Source organism: Xenopus tropicalis, chromosome 1 (genome assembly GCF_000004195.4).
Source record: "Xenopus tropicalis strain Nigerian chromosome 1, UCB_Xtro_10.0, whole genome shotgun sequence".
Lineage (NCBI taxonomy): Eukaryota > Metazoa > Chordata > Amphibia > Anura > Pipidae > Xenopus > Xenopus tropicalis.
Window position 1 is genome coordinate 1,539,817 of NC_030677.2, and position 17,251 is coordinate 1,557,067.

General features: G+C 40.5%; 1 protein-coding gene across 1 annotated transcript; it reads right to left on the reverse strand.

Annotated features, from left to right (window-relative positions):
• Window positions 1-936: 936 nt before the first annotated feature.
• On the reverse strand, window positions 937-15,280 carry LOC105946390 (vomeronasal type-2 receptor 26-like). Its single transcript, XM_012956070.1, has 6 exons — window positions 15,036-15,280; window positions 12,549-12,840; window positions 8,467-9,270; window positions 7,845-8,072; window positions 4,861-4,984; window positions 937-1,835 (listed from the first exon to the last, which is right to left on the reverse strand). The coding sequence occupies exons 1-6, from the start codon at window positions 15,278-15,280 to the stop codon at window positions 937-939; spliced, it is 2,592 nt and encodes an 863-aa protein (XP_012811524.1).
• Window positions 15,281-17,251: the final 1,971 nt, after the last annotated feature.

Consider the following 17,251-nt stretch of genomic DNA (forward strand, 5'->3'; position numbering starts at 1 on the left):
AAGGCCTTCAGAGGAAGTGCTGGGAGAGGATCTGACAGGAAAGAAGGCTTGCAGAGTAAGTGCTGGGAGAGGATCTGACAGGAAGGAAGGCCCAAAGAGGAAGTGCTGGGAGAGGAGCTGGCAGGAAGAAAGGCCCAAAGAGGAAGTGCTGGGAGAAGAGGTTATGGGAAGGAAGGCCTGCAGAGGAAGTGCTGGGAGAGGAGCTGACCGAAAGGAAGGCCTGCAGAGGAAGTGCTGGGAGAGGAGGTTACAGGAAGGAAGTTCTGCAGAGGAAGTGCTGGGAGAAGAGGTTACAGGAAGGAAGGCCGGCAGAGGAAGTGCTGGGAGAGGAGGTTACAGGAAGGAAGGCCTGCAGAGGTAGTGCAGGGAGAGGAGGTTACAGGAAGGAAGGCATGCAGAGGAAGTCCTGGGAGAGGAGCTGACAGGAAGGAAGGCCTGCAGAGGAAGTGCTGGGAGAGGAGGTTACAGGAAGGAAGTTCTGCAGAGGAAGTGCTGGGAGAAGAGTTTACAGGAAGGAAGGCCTGCAGAAGTAGTGCTGGGAGAGGAGGTTACTGGAAGGAAGGCCTGTAGAGGAAGTGCTGGGAGAGGAGCTGACAGGAAGGAAGGCCTGCAGAGGAAGTGCTGGGAGAGGAGGTTACAGGAAGGAAGGCCTGCAGAGGAAGTGCTGGGAGAGAAGCAGTAAAACTTAAACAACCATATCAAAAAAAATCCCCAACTCAAATTAAAATTTCAGTTAAAAAAAAAAAAAAAATATTTTTATTAAAATATCAATATTAATAGCATACAGACCGTAGAAAATGCCACCTTACATGTTTTGTAATATTCAATATGTTTTACAGCTTTTTCATGGCATTTAAAATATATATGCATATTAACTACATAGTGCGTACTCCAAAAGATGCACAACTTGTAATGGTGTTTGTAATATTATTTCTATTAGTTTCTAAGCAAACTAGTTTTTATATTGAGTTCTGGCCTGAGTAGTATTGTGTAACATTTGGGCAGAAATATACAGGCTAAAAGGCCCGCGCTTGAGGTGAGTATGGCAAATATCTCCACACACACAGTGTTTTTGCCTTTGGTGCTCAGATAGGCCGGGATCATTGTGATCCAAACACTGCAGAAGAGCAGCATGCTGAAAGTGATGTACTTGGCCTCATTAAAACTGTCCGGTAAGCTCCGAGCTAAAAATGCTAAAACAAAACTAACAGCTGCCAGAAGCCCCATATACCCAATAACTGAGTAAAAGCCAATAGCTGAGCCCTCATTGCACTGAATGATGATGGTTCCAGGGGAAGTGTGAATGTCCAGTTCCTGAAAGGGAGGAGAAATGGCCAACCAAGTCATGCAGATGATTATTTGAATGGATGAGCAGAACAAGACTACAGAATTGGACAGTTTGACTCCCAGCCATTTTCTCCATGAGCTCCCTGGCTTGGTGGCTTTGAAAGCAACACAAACCATGATAGTCTTGGCCAGGAGAGAAGAGACAGCTATGGAGAAGGTGATTCCAAAAGTGATGATGCGCAGCATGCAGGTTATATCCACAGGGCGACCGAGGAACAGAAACACACTGAGGAAGCTCAGCTTGATGGAGACAAGGAGGAGGAAGCTCAGGCTCCGGTTGTTGGCTCTCACTATGGGGGAGTCCCGGTATTTAATGAACACTCCCAATATAACCTCAGTTATAAGGAAAAGTAGAACTGAGATGAATAAACAAATAACAGAAATTACATTGCCACTGTAGGAAAGAAATTCTTCCATCTTGGCAATACATTGACTTTTCTTCTCATTGGGCCATTCCATATCTGAACATTGGATACAGCTCTCACTGTCTGTAAAGGTGGAAAGAAATCATGGTGAAATGTCAGATAATATAGAGGCATGCTGGGCTTCAAAGAATTGTTAAACATTCAATTAAACTATAGGGCTCATTTATTTCTGGGTAGGTCAAGAGCTGAAATTGTTCAAAATTGCCACCTTGCACAAACACAAAACAATAAATACGGGTCTCTGGATGTGCCTCACAGATACAGGTGCTCCCTGTGCAAGTTGGGTGTACATGATACATATACTGTATGAGGACACCCATGGGCTGCCTACATATATACCCCTATATGGCAACAGTGTATAAAATATACCAGGCTCCAATTCTGAGGAATATTCTTGTCCTTAACTCTTTAAAGGTTGATTGATGTATATGTGGACCCTGGCCCTTTCACCATTTAATTTCTTTCTGGGTTGCTTACCTAGTCCCCCTCCCTATAGTTTTACATTTGAAAGTATTTCTAAAATTCAGTCATTGAAGGAAAATTACTTTAATTGACATATGCTAATTTCTTTTTTAAGGTATGCTCTGTAGCAGGAACAACATTACCTTGTACTTAATGGGAACTACTGTAAAACAATAGAAAAATTAATCGGCACACCACTTACATATTTCCATAGGGTGCTCCAATTCCTCAGCTGCTCCCAAGCCATTCCATATAATTTACAATGGGAAGAAGCACAGCGATTTATTGGCCATGCCTTTTAACACATTTATTGCAGAAAGTAAGTGGCACAAGCTTTCGGGGGTTACCCCCTTCTTCAGATGCAATCAGATTGTACCTGAAGAAGGGAATAACCCCCAAAAGCTTGTGCCACTTACTTTCTGCAATAAATGTGTTAAAAGGCATGGCCAATAAATTGCTGTGCTTCTTCCCTTTGTAAACTACTGTAAAACAATCTTGTTGGGTTTATTTAAAATTGGAATGTTTTGTAGTAGCCTTTGGGTATCGTAATTCAATTCAAAATATTTTTTGGGAAAACCCAACCAGGTTCCACACATTCCAGATAGCAAACCCAGATCCCTATAGTCTAAAATCTCTGAACATCAATAAGGAACCCTTTGTAACGTTACACCTGAATACATGAAACTGAGTTTATTGCCATTTGTTTCCCCACCCTCTGAATATAAACCTTCATTCTACCTTAGAATGTATTTAATAGGGAAGCTGTACATCAAAGCTTTGACAAAAGCCTCTCCCATAGACACCTTTTTATGGCATGCTTTTTTTTGGTGCAACTGCAAATTTTTTGCTTTAAATGTTTGCAAAAAAAATTGGCAATGGCGAAATTCAGAATTTGGTAGTGAAAAAAATTTCTCATCACCATATATCACCCGGGCTGAGACTCAATTTCCCAGGTGTGAACCCTCGCTTTATATGGAGGCCAGGTAATTATGTGTTATATCTCTTAAGAAATGGGCGCCAGTGGTTCTGACGTTAAGCAATGAACTGTTTATTTACACAGCCACTTAGGAGTAAGTACAAGTACAATATAGGTAGGTAGTAGCATCATATGCTTTCAGTGGAATTTGGGTGATCACTATCTAACCCTAGGTCTGTACACTGTTACCCCTATTCTGGGCAGTATTATACCCGGGATAATAATCCTTCTACAACTCCTTGTCGGAGCCAGAAGCGGCTCACTAGCTAGCCCTGCCTGTCTATCTCACCTACGGGCAGATTTATCAAAATGTGTGGTTAGAGTTTACCACAGAAAAACTCACCCACTTTCTATTCTATAAAGTGCATTTATTTAATAGTGAATAACTTTCACCCCTTAATAAATACACTTCTAAAAAATTCCATAGGAATTAATAGAAACTGTGATAAAGTCTAATTTATCTGCCCCCTAGTGTGACTGGGCCTACCTATTTCCAGATTCCACAATATCTATCTATACCTGCTTGTTGAGACAGAGAGTTTCCAAAATGGCCTCCAGCCTCATGGCTGCTCAGACTTTTATACCACAGTGCCACCTTATGGCCAAACTGTGGAACTGAAAAAGGTCATGCTATGACCCAGGAAATGGGACTTACTTCCCATTACATTTAGGACTCTTCATAGCTGTCCAAATAACTAGGGGACCCAGAGTTAGAAAAGGCATAGTTTACCAGTTCCCTACATAAGCTTAATAAATCATGAAAAATTCATGATTTTTTTTACATGAAAAATGTGAGTTTTAGCACAACAAAAACATGAATTGTGAAAATAAATTAAATACAAACGTTAAGTAAATGCCCCTTAGATGAATCTGTAAGGATTACATTTGAGTTTAAGACAAGCAGTTTTGCAGACACACTTGCAGTTTGATAATGAATTACCGGTCACATGGGTTGCCTGTAACTCAATGGTTGGGGCATTAGGGCCAATTATAGAGGATCACTTGATACATCATTTTGTGCATCTGTTTAGGAGACAGTCCCAATCAAAACCAGAGTGATTGCAGGTACCTAATAACTACTAAGGAATAAGGAATGTCTAGTTTTTAATACCAGTCAGTGACTATCAGTATTAACTGGCAAAAAACAATATTAAATCATTGTTTTCCATTTTTGTGGTAAAGCCTGGGTAGGTGGTGATCCCTGGTACAGAGCAGTTCAGTAGTTGAAGGTTTCTGGTCAGTACATGCATGGTAGGGAAGCTGTTTCCCATGAAAATCACCTTTACAGAGGGGTTAAATGGTAAATATTTTGGGGGGAAATGTCTACTTTTTTAAAAAAAAGTCTATTCTTCATTTTTCAAATAAATGACAAACTAATCACAAATATGGCACTGATGGGTAGTAGTTATCTAGCACCAACTAATGAATTCCGTAATCACCTATTTACTGACAAAGGTTTGGGCCACATTAAGGATTAGAAGTGAAAGAAAAGAAGGAAAGAGAAAGAAAGTAGGGAATGATATGGGATTCAATACTTATCTCTCTCACGACTTCTTGCCATTTAACTCTACCACTCTCTCTGTGTTCTATATTTTAATAATTTCATAGATTTTCAAGCTATAATACTTTTCAAAAACCATGCATTTGTACCAGTTCTGATGGAGATCTCTCCCTCAGAACATGGGACACAGTCATAACAGCAGGACTGGGCTCCGGGCTTTGGTGCCTTCCTGAATCCGGGGAGACAATTGTCTGAACATTGAGCTCTTGGGATCTAGAAAAGAGAGAATGTACATGCTCTATAAAACAATGCAATGGCCTATAATCTGTTGGAGATAAAACAGATTCAGCCCTTATGGCCACAGAGTAAAACCTTTGATATGAAACATAACAAAAGTGGGGATACAGTCCCTTTATTGGCTAACTAAGATGATAATCACAGCAAGCTACCCGAACATTTCAGTTCCTTTTTTAAGAATCCTTTCTAATTTGATTTATCAACTAAGGAGAGAAATAAAATTTGAAATGCGGCCACTCCAATTAGCCAAGAGATGCCAGGTGCAAATGTTTCACTGGAAAGGCTTTAACCCTTTCACTGCCAGCCATTTTTGGCAAAGCGGAACTTCTACTGCCAGTTTTTGAACATTTTGCACTGTTTTATTTTAGGGCCCTTTCATCGGGGGGACTTTTAGTTTACCCAGGAAAACAATATATTGTTTTTTTCAGAACAACCTAAGCTTTCACAGTATGGTAGAATTTTGGTGTAATTCCAATCCTGTAACAAGATATAGGCTTCTAAATGTCTAAAAAAAAATTTAAAAATCACATTTTCCATAATATAAACACACATACCAGAAACAAAAATTATTTTATGCACAATAATACAACTGATTTGGAAAGTCCCATGTCTCCTGAACGTGCCAATACCAAATATATATACTTTTATGAAGATTTCTCACTTGTATAGGTCACAAACTCCTAGCAGTACACTAACAAATTTCCAAAGCACTGCTTCGGAAAGCTGCATACTTCAAGCCCAAAAAATTCCACTAACAGAAGGTTTATCCCAGAAATTTATTATTCACATTTCTGGAAAGAACAGATTCTGGGGAATCCAGAATAGGCACAACTGTCTGTCTACTCCAAACTATCAAGTTGCAATGCTTTCCTAAATTTATTGTTTTTTTATCAAAATTTAAAAAAAAAAATCACTTCAAAGCTTATAGTATCTTATCTCCTACAGGTCATAAAGTAACCAAATAAAACCCCCTAAATATGAACGCCAGGGGTCCACTGAACAGTTTGATGCCCAATATGTATAAGTTTACCTAAGTATGTGGCATGTAGGGGCCCCAAAGTGAACATACCCCCATATGATCTGTCATTTCAGCTCCTGCAAAATCAACATATTTACATCATTATATGTGGAATAAAGCTAGTATAAAGTACGCTCACCCCAGAAATCCATATATTTTTGGAAAGTACACATTCTCCTGAATCTAAAATGGGTACCCATGTCTTTTTACTCCAAAGTACCAAGCCGCAAAGCTTTTCTAAATGTAGCAATTTTGATGACATTTCCAAAAATCCCCTGAAAGCATCTTATCTCCCACATAGCATTAGGTACCAAGATAAAACACCCTAAATTTGAACGCCAGGGGCCCACTGAACAGTTTGATACCCAATATGTATAGGCTTACCGAAATATGTGGCATGTAGGGGCCCCAATGGTAACATACCCCCATATGACCTGTCATTTCAGCTCCTGAAAAATCAACACATTTACATCCTTTATCTGGGATAATGGAACAAAAAAGTACACTTATCCCAGAAAGCCATATATTTTTGGAAAGTACACATTCCCCTGAATCTATAATGGGTACACATTTCTTTGTACTCCAAAGTAACAAGCCGAAAAGCTTTCCTATTTGCCGATTTTTATGACATTTCAGAAAATCGTTTAAAAATGTTGCAGTTTGATGCCCAATATGCATAGATATACCAAAGTCTGTGGTATGTACTGACCCCAAAATGAAAATAGCGCATAAGGATTTCTCCCCGGCCAACTCAGCTTTTGCATACAGAGGCCCCTGACAGCGTATTATGTGCCGTAACACCCCCTAACTATACAGAAAAAATGAGAAAACCATATAGTTTTGAAAAGTACACATTCTGACAAATCCAACATGGGTAAAGAATCCTGTCTACACCAAAGTACCAATCTGCAAAGCTTTCCTAAATTTAGTGCTTTTTATGATATTTCAGAAAATTGCCTAAACATTTTGCAATTTGCTGCATTTATCTCACACAATTTCTTGCGTACAAAGGCAAGTCACCCCAAATAGGAACACCTAAGGTCTACTGAACAGTTTGATGCCCAATATGCATAGATATACCAAAGTCTGTGGTATGTACTGACCCCAAAATGAAAATAGCGCATATGAATTTCTCGCCTGCCAACTCAGCTTTTGCACAGAGTCCCCTGATAGCATATTATGTGCCGTAACCCCCCTAACTATACAAAGACTCCCAGAAAACAATATATTTTTGGAAAGAACACATTCTGATGAAAAACAGATCAGGAACACTAATACAGGGATAAAAATGCAATAAAACCACAAAAATTGTGCAAATTAGTGAAACGACAAAATAAGTCAAACGACTACATTGGATATCTGATCCAATAGTCATGCTGTCAAAATATACAGTTTTTACGGAAAAGAAACTAAAAACATAGTGGTAAAACATTTTTTTTTAAATTGTTTGTGTATACTTGTGAGTACATGTGTAAAAGTTGTGTGACAGTGTGTAAGTGTGAGTGTGTGTAAGTAAAAAAAACCCCTTATTTTACCTGTCCTGAAGCAGGGATCGCAGTCCTGGTCCTCCTACTTCAGTCTTCATCTGGTGCTGGTGCTTGGGGGGGACAGGAAGGAGGAAGTGAATACGAAGCAGCAGACGCAATGCGATCACGTCTGCTGCTTGGGGGTTGGCCCTGCAACCGACATGACAGCCCCCCTGGCTCTTTGTCCAGGGGGCTGTCTTCGCTAAAAACTCTCTGCAGAAGATAGTTTTTATATTATTATATACAAAATAAAGTGATAAAAGCTTTTAAAGGTAAAACAAAATATTCTCACTTCATTGTTATTTGTCTTCCATTCTATAAGTGATGACGTGATGTTCAGCTGCTGATCTGGTGATTCCCATGGTAAGAATTCACCAAAGAGCTGTTTGTTTAGGTAACCCTTGGCTGATATAATGTAGTTATAGATCCGTAACCCAGAGATGTACTCCCCATGTTCATCAAACAGGAAGGTTGGTCCAGTTTGGGTGCTGTATTGATGTTTCTTTAAAAAATGGTGCAACTCCTATATAAAGAATATACTTATTTAAATCACACTTCATTTGCACACTGCTGACCTGTCAGACATATCAATAAGGTGATGCATTCATTTCTCACAAATTAAATTATGTTTTGCCTCCAGTACATATTATAATATTAGGGGAGTCAGATAAATCCCTCTTTGATCTATTGCTGATTTCGAAAGTTGGGCAATTTTTGTATTGTGAATAGTCATTGCTTTACCCATTGGAGCAGCCTCTGTTTGCTGTGCATGAACAGTCCTTTCTCTTACACTTTATTCTGCAGCATCTGTGCCGCCCCTACAGTCATTTTGATGATACAGAAGGTGTTTGTTCATGGGGCTGTGTTATAGGTTCTTAAATCACAGGGCAGTTTTCTAATATTTAGATAATTACCTGGTACTTATAGGGATACTGTATGGCATCCTTGATAAACAGCATCTCATGAAGTGCCTGAGACATTATATCAACTGCCAGATGCACTCGGGGAGAATTGGTTTCACCCCTGAAATAATAAAGGTCTGTAATACGTCTCTGCCCAGTGCAGTTACGGAGAAAGTTTCCATAAATATATTTATACAAATCATTCTTATTTTTGTCTTTTGATAAACATGAATGAAACAATAGGAAGATATCTTCAATTAACTCATCCTCTGGGAATTTTGATGGATGTAAATCCTCTAAAAATCTTCTCATTTCAGGAGTCCCGAGATCATAATGGTAACGTGGCACTAACACCAAACTGTAATTAAATATTTTAACGGCGTATCCAACAATAATATCGTTATTCCCCCAATTAGATGAAAGGATCAAAGTCTTTTCTTGCAGCACATTGTTTAAACGAGATAATATTATGGCAAGCGATGTAGAAGCTGTTCCACTTAATATAATGACACTGGTAGAGTATCCCTCAATTGTGATTCCATATTCATTAGGTTTCACAGTGAATTCTTCATTGATATTAATCTTTATTGTAAACTCAATGCAGACGCCTTCCCTGGAGAGATATTTGGCCAAACTGTGATGCTCTTCCTCCCCACTCATATCATCAGATGTAATTATTCCAACCCAGGTCCAACCAAAATGGCTCAGTAATTTACTTATAGCAAAATAATTGGCTTCATCACTTTGTACTGTGCGGAAAAAGTCCGGAAAGGCGGCTCTGTCTCTGAGCGATGGGTCTGTTGCTCCGTAACTGATCTGTAGATATGGAGAGATGATAAAGCTCAGAACAAAACTAAACCTAACAGGCAACTTTACTAAATAACACACTTATTATGGCCTTTCTGTAATTGAAAATGTTTTGCATAATGGGTTTCCGGATAAGGGTTACCATACCCGTACTGCATTCCTGGTTCTGCCATCTTTTTTATTTTAGGAAAATAAGGGGAGAAAATGACTGCTCCTCAGTTTCCATCAGGTTTTCCAATTTGAGTGAAGATACCAATGGGGCAACTCTAAAGTACATGCATTTAGAATATCTTTGAATTGTAGATGTAATATACTGTTAAATAGGAAGGAAGTGGAGTATTGGGAAATGAATAGAATCTGGGTATTTGCTGGGTTCTTTATGTGGTGGAACAAGTAAACACCAATTAATGGGGTGGGATAGGAAAGACACTGCTATCAAGGTAACATTAGTACCACTGATAAACTTAGAGGACAGTGTGAAATACTGAAGGGAGGATTTCATAGGTAATGGGAAAAGTTTTTCATTCCATGTGTTATATCAGGAAGGCACTGGGAGCTTTTTGAGATTAATGCATCATTAATGGAATTGTTAAGTATAATGGATTTAGGTTTCTAGAGAAATCGGGTTGGTTTTGTATGGCTACATGCGCCAAAGCAGGGAAAGTGTACACATCAGTGATGATGGTGCATCTGTTTTTGAGGAGACAGTGGAAAAAAATAAAACTGATCATGGTGATCTATGAGAAATGATAGGCTAGAGCCTGGGCATATGGGGAAAACCTGAGTGAAAAGGTGGATGCCATTAGTACATGGCACAAAAATAACATTAATGCTAATTATGCAATAATACAACTGTATTGGTAACTTTCTTAATTGTTATGGCTTTGGGGGTTATTGTGGATAACAGACTTTGCAACTTAAGGCAGTGCCAGTGTGTATTCACACTAATAAAGATCCTTTATTGACTTTTTTGCAACTTTATTGAGCTGGAGAGAGTGCACAGATATGTAACTAAACTTTTAAGTGGAATGGAAAGAATTAAACAATTATGAAATACTAAGCAAATACTATAAATTTGAATTTTTTTCTTGATAAAAGGCACTTAAAAAGCCCAAACCCTCAAAAATAATTTGGTACCCTCCAAGATACAGAGGGAAGTTAATAAAACTGGAGGGTATGTTGGATTAAAAGGTACATAAAGATGTTCTAATAAGAGATGTCCATTTCTAACATAGCAGAGGGATTAAAGGGGTGGTTCACCTTTAAGTTAACTTTTAGAATGTTATAGAATGGCCAATCCTAAACAACTTTTCAAATGGCTGTCACTATTTATTTTTTACAGTTTTTGAAATATGTGCCTTCTTTTACTGACTTTTCCCAACTTTCAAATGGGGTCAGTGACCCCAGCAGCCAAAACACTATTTCAATTTTGTTGTCACTTTTTATTACTTATTTTTCTATTCAGGTCCTCTCCTATAAATATATCACTCTCTCATTCAAACCACTGGCTAGTTGCTAAGGTAATTTGAACCCTAGCAACCAGATAACTGCTGAAAGTTAACTCAAATGTAAACAACTCCATTCCTGCAGTAGACATCTTCATCAGATCATCAGCTTGTAGCCTTTAATGACTGACCCTGCTCCCACTGGTATCTAGCTTGTATTTATTATAATACAAATCATGTGTGTGTGTGTACTTTTGTACATTGTAAGATTGTAGAGCACTGTGTATTCTTGTAGCACTTTATAAACAAGGTTTATATAAATAAGGTTTCCACTCATTAATCTAAATTAGTAGCACCTGTCTGAGCTCTTTAAAGACACCTGCCCCCCCCCACAGTCAGTCAGACTCCAACTACTACCATGGGCAAGACCAAAGAGCTGTCAAAAGACACCAGAGACAAAATTGTGGACCTCCACAAGGCTGGAAATGGCTACAGGACAATTGCCAAGTAGCTTGGTGAAAATAGATCAACTGTTGGAGCAATTGTTAGAGAATGGAAGAGGCTTAAGATGACTGTCAGTCTCCCTAGGACTGGGGCTCCATGCAAGATCTCACCTTGTGGGGTATCACTAATGATAAGAAAGGTGAGGAATCAGCCCAGAACTACAAGGGAGGAGCTGGTCGATGACACAAAGAGAGCTGGGACCACAGTTTCAAAGGTCACTGTCGGTAGAACACTACGCCGTCATGGTTTCAAATCATGCATTGCACGGAAGGTTCCCCTGCTCAAGTCATCACGTGTCCAGGCCCCTCTAAAGTTTGCCAATGACCATCTGGATGATCCAGAGGAGGCATGGGAGAAAGTCATGTGGTCAGATGAAACCAAAGTAGAACTTTTTGGTCTAAACTTCACTCGCCGTGTTTGGAGGAAAAATAAGGATGAGTTGCATCCCAAGAACACCATCCCTACTGTGAGGCATGGGGGGTAACATCATGCTTTGGGGGTGCTTTTCTGTGAAGGGGACAGGATGAATGCACTGTATTAAGGAGAGGATGAATGGGGCCATGTATTGTGAGCATTGAAGATGGGTCGTGGCTGGGTCTTCCAACATGACAATGACCCAAAGCACACAGCCAGGATAACCAAGGAGTGGCTCTGTAAGAGGCATATCAAGGTTCTGGAGTGGCCTAGCCAGTCTCCAGACCTAAATCCAATAGAAAATCTTTGGAGGGAGCTGAAACTCCATGTTGCTCAGTGACAGCCCCGAAACCTGACAGATCTAGAGGAGATGTGTGTGGAGGAGTGGGCCAAAATCCCTGTTGCAGTGAGTGCAAACCTGGTCAGGAACTACAGGAAATGTTTGACTTCTATACTTGCAAACAAAGGCTTCTGTACCAAATATTAACACTGATTTTCTCAGGTGTTCAAATACTTATGTATTGATTTGGAAATGAGCATCTCTAACATTGTAGGGCAATGTATTTGCTATTGCTGAGTTTAAAACAGCCTTAACTGCAATGTAATATCACCTTCTCATTGACTTCAATGTATTTTGGTGACAATTCACACATTTTTTGGCAAAGTAAAAAGGAGCCATCATCACTAATTATCAGTAAGCAAAAAAATGCTGCATTTGGTTGTAACATGTTATTTTCCTGTAAATTTAGCCCATATGCTGCCAGTATCACTAACACCTCTATCGACTTGTTCTCCACAGAGCAAAACATAAACTTGTTTGGGTCATTTTCTGTGCCATAATGGGGAAAGGAGGTAGGCTGACAACCAATGGCTATCAGACACTTATCTTTAATTTCAGTCCATCTTCTCATGTTTATCCCTGACCTGGGAATATCCATAGAGAGTCAGTATCTGGGCTATGGGTACAGTTGTCTCTGAGGTGAGATCCCCAATAAACCCAGCAATGTTTCTCTTTCCCACACAGGAGTAATTGGGAACCGGCTCCCTGGTACCAGATAATATCTGTAATACGCTCCTTACAGCCTTCCGGGGGTCCCCACAGGAATCGGATATATGGTACCCCAGGGTCAGGTTGGGTAACCGGGCCGGATTCATGTTAGTTTGCTCAACAGCATAACGAAAATCCACCAAGTAGCGGTAACCCTGTTCATTTGGACTGCAATAATAAATAACCTCATATTATTATTATCATTATTTTATAATCATTATTATAGATTTATAAAGTCTTAAGAGCAGTTAAATAATTGCATAGTTATGATGGGTTGTAAAAAGACCAAATTCCATCAAGTGTAACCCTCCAATATATATACAAATACTCTAACTAACTACCTGTAGATTTTGACATTGAGATTATATTATGCTTGTTCAAGAACTCATCCAGGCCCCTCTTATAGACATTAACAGAATCTGCCATCACAAAATCACTAGGAATGGCATTCCCCAACCTCACTGCCCTCAGTGTGAGGAACCCCCTACCCAACATCCCCCGGCAGGGCAATCCCCAACCTCACTGCCCTCAGTGTGAGGAACCCCCTACCCAACTTACCCTGCTAATCCAATGATACCCAACCTTTTTTTACTTGTGAGCAACATTTAAATATAAAAGGAGTTGGAGAGCAACACAAACATGCAAAATGTTCATGGGAGTGCAAAATATAGGCTTCAATTGGCTACTGGTAGCCCCTGGGTAGTTCCATAGCCTATAGGAGGCTCTGCTTGGCAGTACATCTGGTTTTGATGCAACTAAAGCTTGCCTTCAAGCCGGTAATACAAAAATTAGACCCTACTTTGAGCCAATGGGAGCAACATCCAATGGGTTGGTGAGCAATATGTTGTTCGTGAGCTACTGGTTGGGGATCACTGCTAATCTAAAGGGGGGCTTTCTGGTTTGAGAATCTTTTCTACTGGAATAAGGAACCCCTGCAAACTGTCTATAATATCCTCTAATGTCCCCTGATGTATTTTACTGCATTGTCCCAGATGGCACCCATCTGCTTGTGCTAAGTTTATTAGTAGACAGTCCATTATATAATATGTCTGAAGGCTGTGAGGCAACATATGTAGCACCAATAATGTAAAATGAGACAACATTGAAAATGAGAAATCATCTACTTGCAAGCTTAATCAAATGTGAGAAATGTAGTTGGTTCTGTTAACCAAAAAAGATTCCATTGCTGTTCAACAGAATTCAGAAATAGGTTTGTTTCATTCAACAAACATTTTAGGAGGGGCAATGTCACCACATAACCCATTTCTTTATGCTACGGCTTTGTGTGGGGTGAAGCAGGATGAGATACCACTGGTAATGTCTAGTTGCAGATATGTAAGATGTATGTGTTTTGGCATTATGTGTGAACAAAACCTTGGTTTTCAATGACAGGTTTTTAACACCATTTACTTTTTGTTTTTTAATGATACTGAGATTTTTCTTTTGAAGTTTTCCAAAAACTTGTTTGGGTCAAATTGCAGACATTTGCAGAGTTTTTTTAAGCTCAAAACCCAGTGTGAATTGTACATTTCTTTATAGATTGCTCATGCCGAAAGGCACAATCTTAAATTTGATATGAAAAGTCCGTGCAAGAAAAAGTCTCGGAAAATATTTTGCTTTGTCGCTCTGAAAACGCAACTTCTTTAAATTGCCGCACACATCCAGCATCAAAAACCCCAAACCTCAAAAGTTTGGAGAGAAAAGAAGGCTTCCAGGAAAGGGAAGAGACCTCTGCCATTGGCTTCTACATTAACTTGTGTGAATCGTCGGATTCAGATTTTCTGCTATTTTGACGCATAGTGAATTTTGGAAAAAAAAATCACAACATTTTGTTGGCGGCTTTTAGCTTTAAAAATCTGATTCAAGAAAAAAAATTAGATGGTTAATAACTTAAATGTTATTAAATGTAAAATGGCATTTGTGAATAAGGCCATGGTCCAAAATGATCTCTGGAGACCTTTCTAATAAGGGTAACGGTGAAATACATAAACCAAAATATAGTTGGATAAAGTTGTTATGGTTATATTTTGAAAGGTGCTTGTTTATCTGTAATTATTATAACTTCTGATGTAAATGATCTAAAAGTACATTCCTAATGTGCAATGTTCCTAAAGTACATCAAACCTTGAAGACCAGTTGTTTCTAGCACAGAAGCAAAACTTTGTCATCTACTGTATGTACATAGGGTTCCCACCTACTACCATCAAGATGTCATCAGCCAGACCAGAATCAGGGAGTATGTGGCCATTAGTGACTCGCCACAAATGGGGACAAGGGGATTGGAAGGGAAGGGAGGCAGTTGGAAGAGGAGGGAAAAGAGGTATCCCAGCTGGTCCTCAGTGCCTTTAAGAGTTGAAACTTACGAAACACAGAGTAATCTAGTGGACTTTGGAAATGGAATATTTTTCATATGGAAATGTGAAGACATCACTCCTCCAATCATGATGTCTCCTTCCTTCATATATTCATATTCCCTCACTGCTTTAATGATCTGCAGGCGACAGGCAGGATTTTGGGGGTGAACCCCAGATCTGTAGGGTCCTACACACAGGATTGCCAGATAGATCAGTACTTTTACAGAATAACATACATCAGTGGGTCTAAGCATTGTACCCCAATACAGCCCAATGTACCCCAATATTAAGCATAAGATTAGAAAGTTTCCCAACAGCAGTCAGTGTTAGGCTGCATGTGTAGAACAAAGGGAGTGGCTAATCCAACCTTCATTTTATAGAGAGCAGAGAGAGGATTTGCTCAGTAGAATGAATATAGATACAGCCACCGGGGGATCATTGGCTTTTTCTGCAACTAATAATTATTTGTTATTTTCTATCCTAATGAAAAAAAATGATTGCTGTAGAGTTCAAAATTCTAATGTCTCCTTTGTATAGCCAGAGGGCCTTTCTTTAGCAAGAAGAGAAAAATAAAATAGTACCAAGTTCAGATAAAGCAAACATTGCCATGAAGCACACATTGAGCGGCCCTCAAACAACTACTGAAAATGTCACCATTTTGTATCTGTATTTACTGGCTGATCTTATATAGTCAGTAGCCACTATTAGCAATGGGAAGTTTCTGTATATCCCTGGGTTCCCATTCGGTGCAACAGGAGAGGTGCAGGTTGCAGCAGGCAATGATCCGGAGAGCAGAACTGTTATTAGTAGGTGTGACATAATATCAGCCACTTATGAGATACTTATCCAGACTAACTGTGCCAAGTTATCTTCTATACTAGTGTAATACTTTCTTGGTGAGGCCTTCTAGAACTGGGTGACACTATAGAATAATGATGGTGCCTACCTGCTGGTGATCAAATGAACCTGGGAAACCTCTCTGGTTGGTGGGAGACACTGGGAAACCTGGTGCCTCCACCTAATGGTATTTAGTGCAATGGGTATCTAATAACTTCAGAACAATAGCTGCATGTGGGACCTAAGTGGCTAACGAGTAGATCACTGGCAACAGTCTGATGACAGGAAGGTAGGCCTGCAGTGGAAGAGCTGGGAGAGGAGCTGACAGGAAGGAAGGCCTGCAGAGGAAGAGCTTGGAGAGGAGCTGACAGGAAGGAAGACCTGCAGCTGAAGTGCTTGGAGAGGAGCTGACAGGAAAGAAGGCCTGCAGAGGAAGTGCTGGGAGAAGATCTGACAGGAAGGAAGACCTACAGAGGAAGTGCTGGGAGAAGAGCTGAAAGAAAGGAAGGCCTGCAGAGGAAGTGCTGGGAGAGAAGCTGACATGAAGGAAGGCCTGCAGAGAAAGTACTGGTAGAGGATCTGACAGGAAGGAAGGCCTGAAGAGGAAATGCTGGGAAAGGAACTGAAAAGAAGGAAGGCCTGCAGAGGAAGTGCTGGGAAAGTATCTGACAGGAAGGAAGGCCTGCAGAGGAAGTGCTGGGAGAGGAGCTGATAGTGAGGAAGGCCTGCAGAGGAAGTGCTGGGAGAAGAGCTGACATGAAGGAAGGCCTGCAGAGAAAGTACTGGTAGAGGATCTGACAGGAAGGAAGGCCTGAAGAGGAAATGCTGGGAAAGGAACTGACAAGAAGGAAGGCCTGCAGAGGAAGTGCTGGGAAAGTATCTGACAGGAAGGAAGGCCTGCAGAGGAAGTGCTGGGAGAGGAGCTGATAGGGAAGAAGGCCTGCAGAGGAAGTGCTGGGAGAGGAGCTGACATGAAGGAAGGCCTGCAGAGAAAGTACTGGTAGAGGATCTGACAGGAAGGAAGGCCTGCAGAGGGAGTGCTGAGAAAGGAGCTAACAGGAAGGAAGGCCTGCAGAGGGAGTGCTGAGAAAGGAGCTGACATGGAGGAAAGCCTGCAGAGGAAGTGATAGGAAAGGAGCTGACATGAAGAAAGGCCTGCAGAGGAAGTGCTGGGAGAGGAACTGACAGGAAGGAAGGCCTGCAGAGATAGTGCTGGGAGAGGAGCTGACAGGCAGGAAGGAAGGCCTGCAGAGGTAGTACTGGGAGAGGAGCTGGCAGGAAGGAAGGCCTGCAAAGGAAGTGCTGGGAGAGGATCTGACAGGAAGGAAGGCCTGCAGAGGGAGTGCTGAGAAAGGAGCTGACAGGAAGGAAGGCCTGCAGAGGGAGTG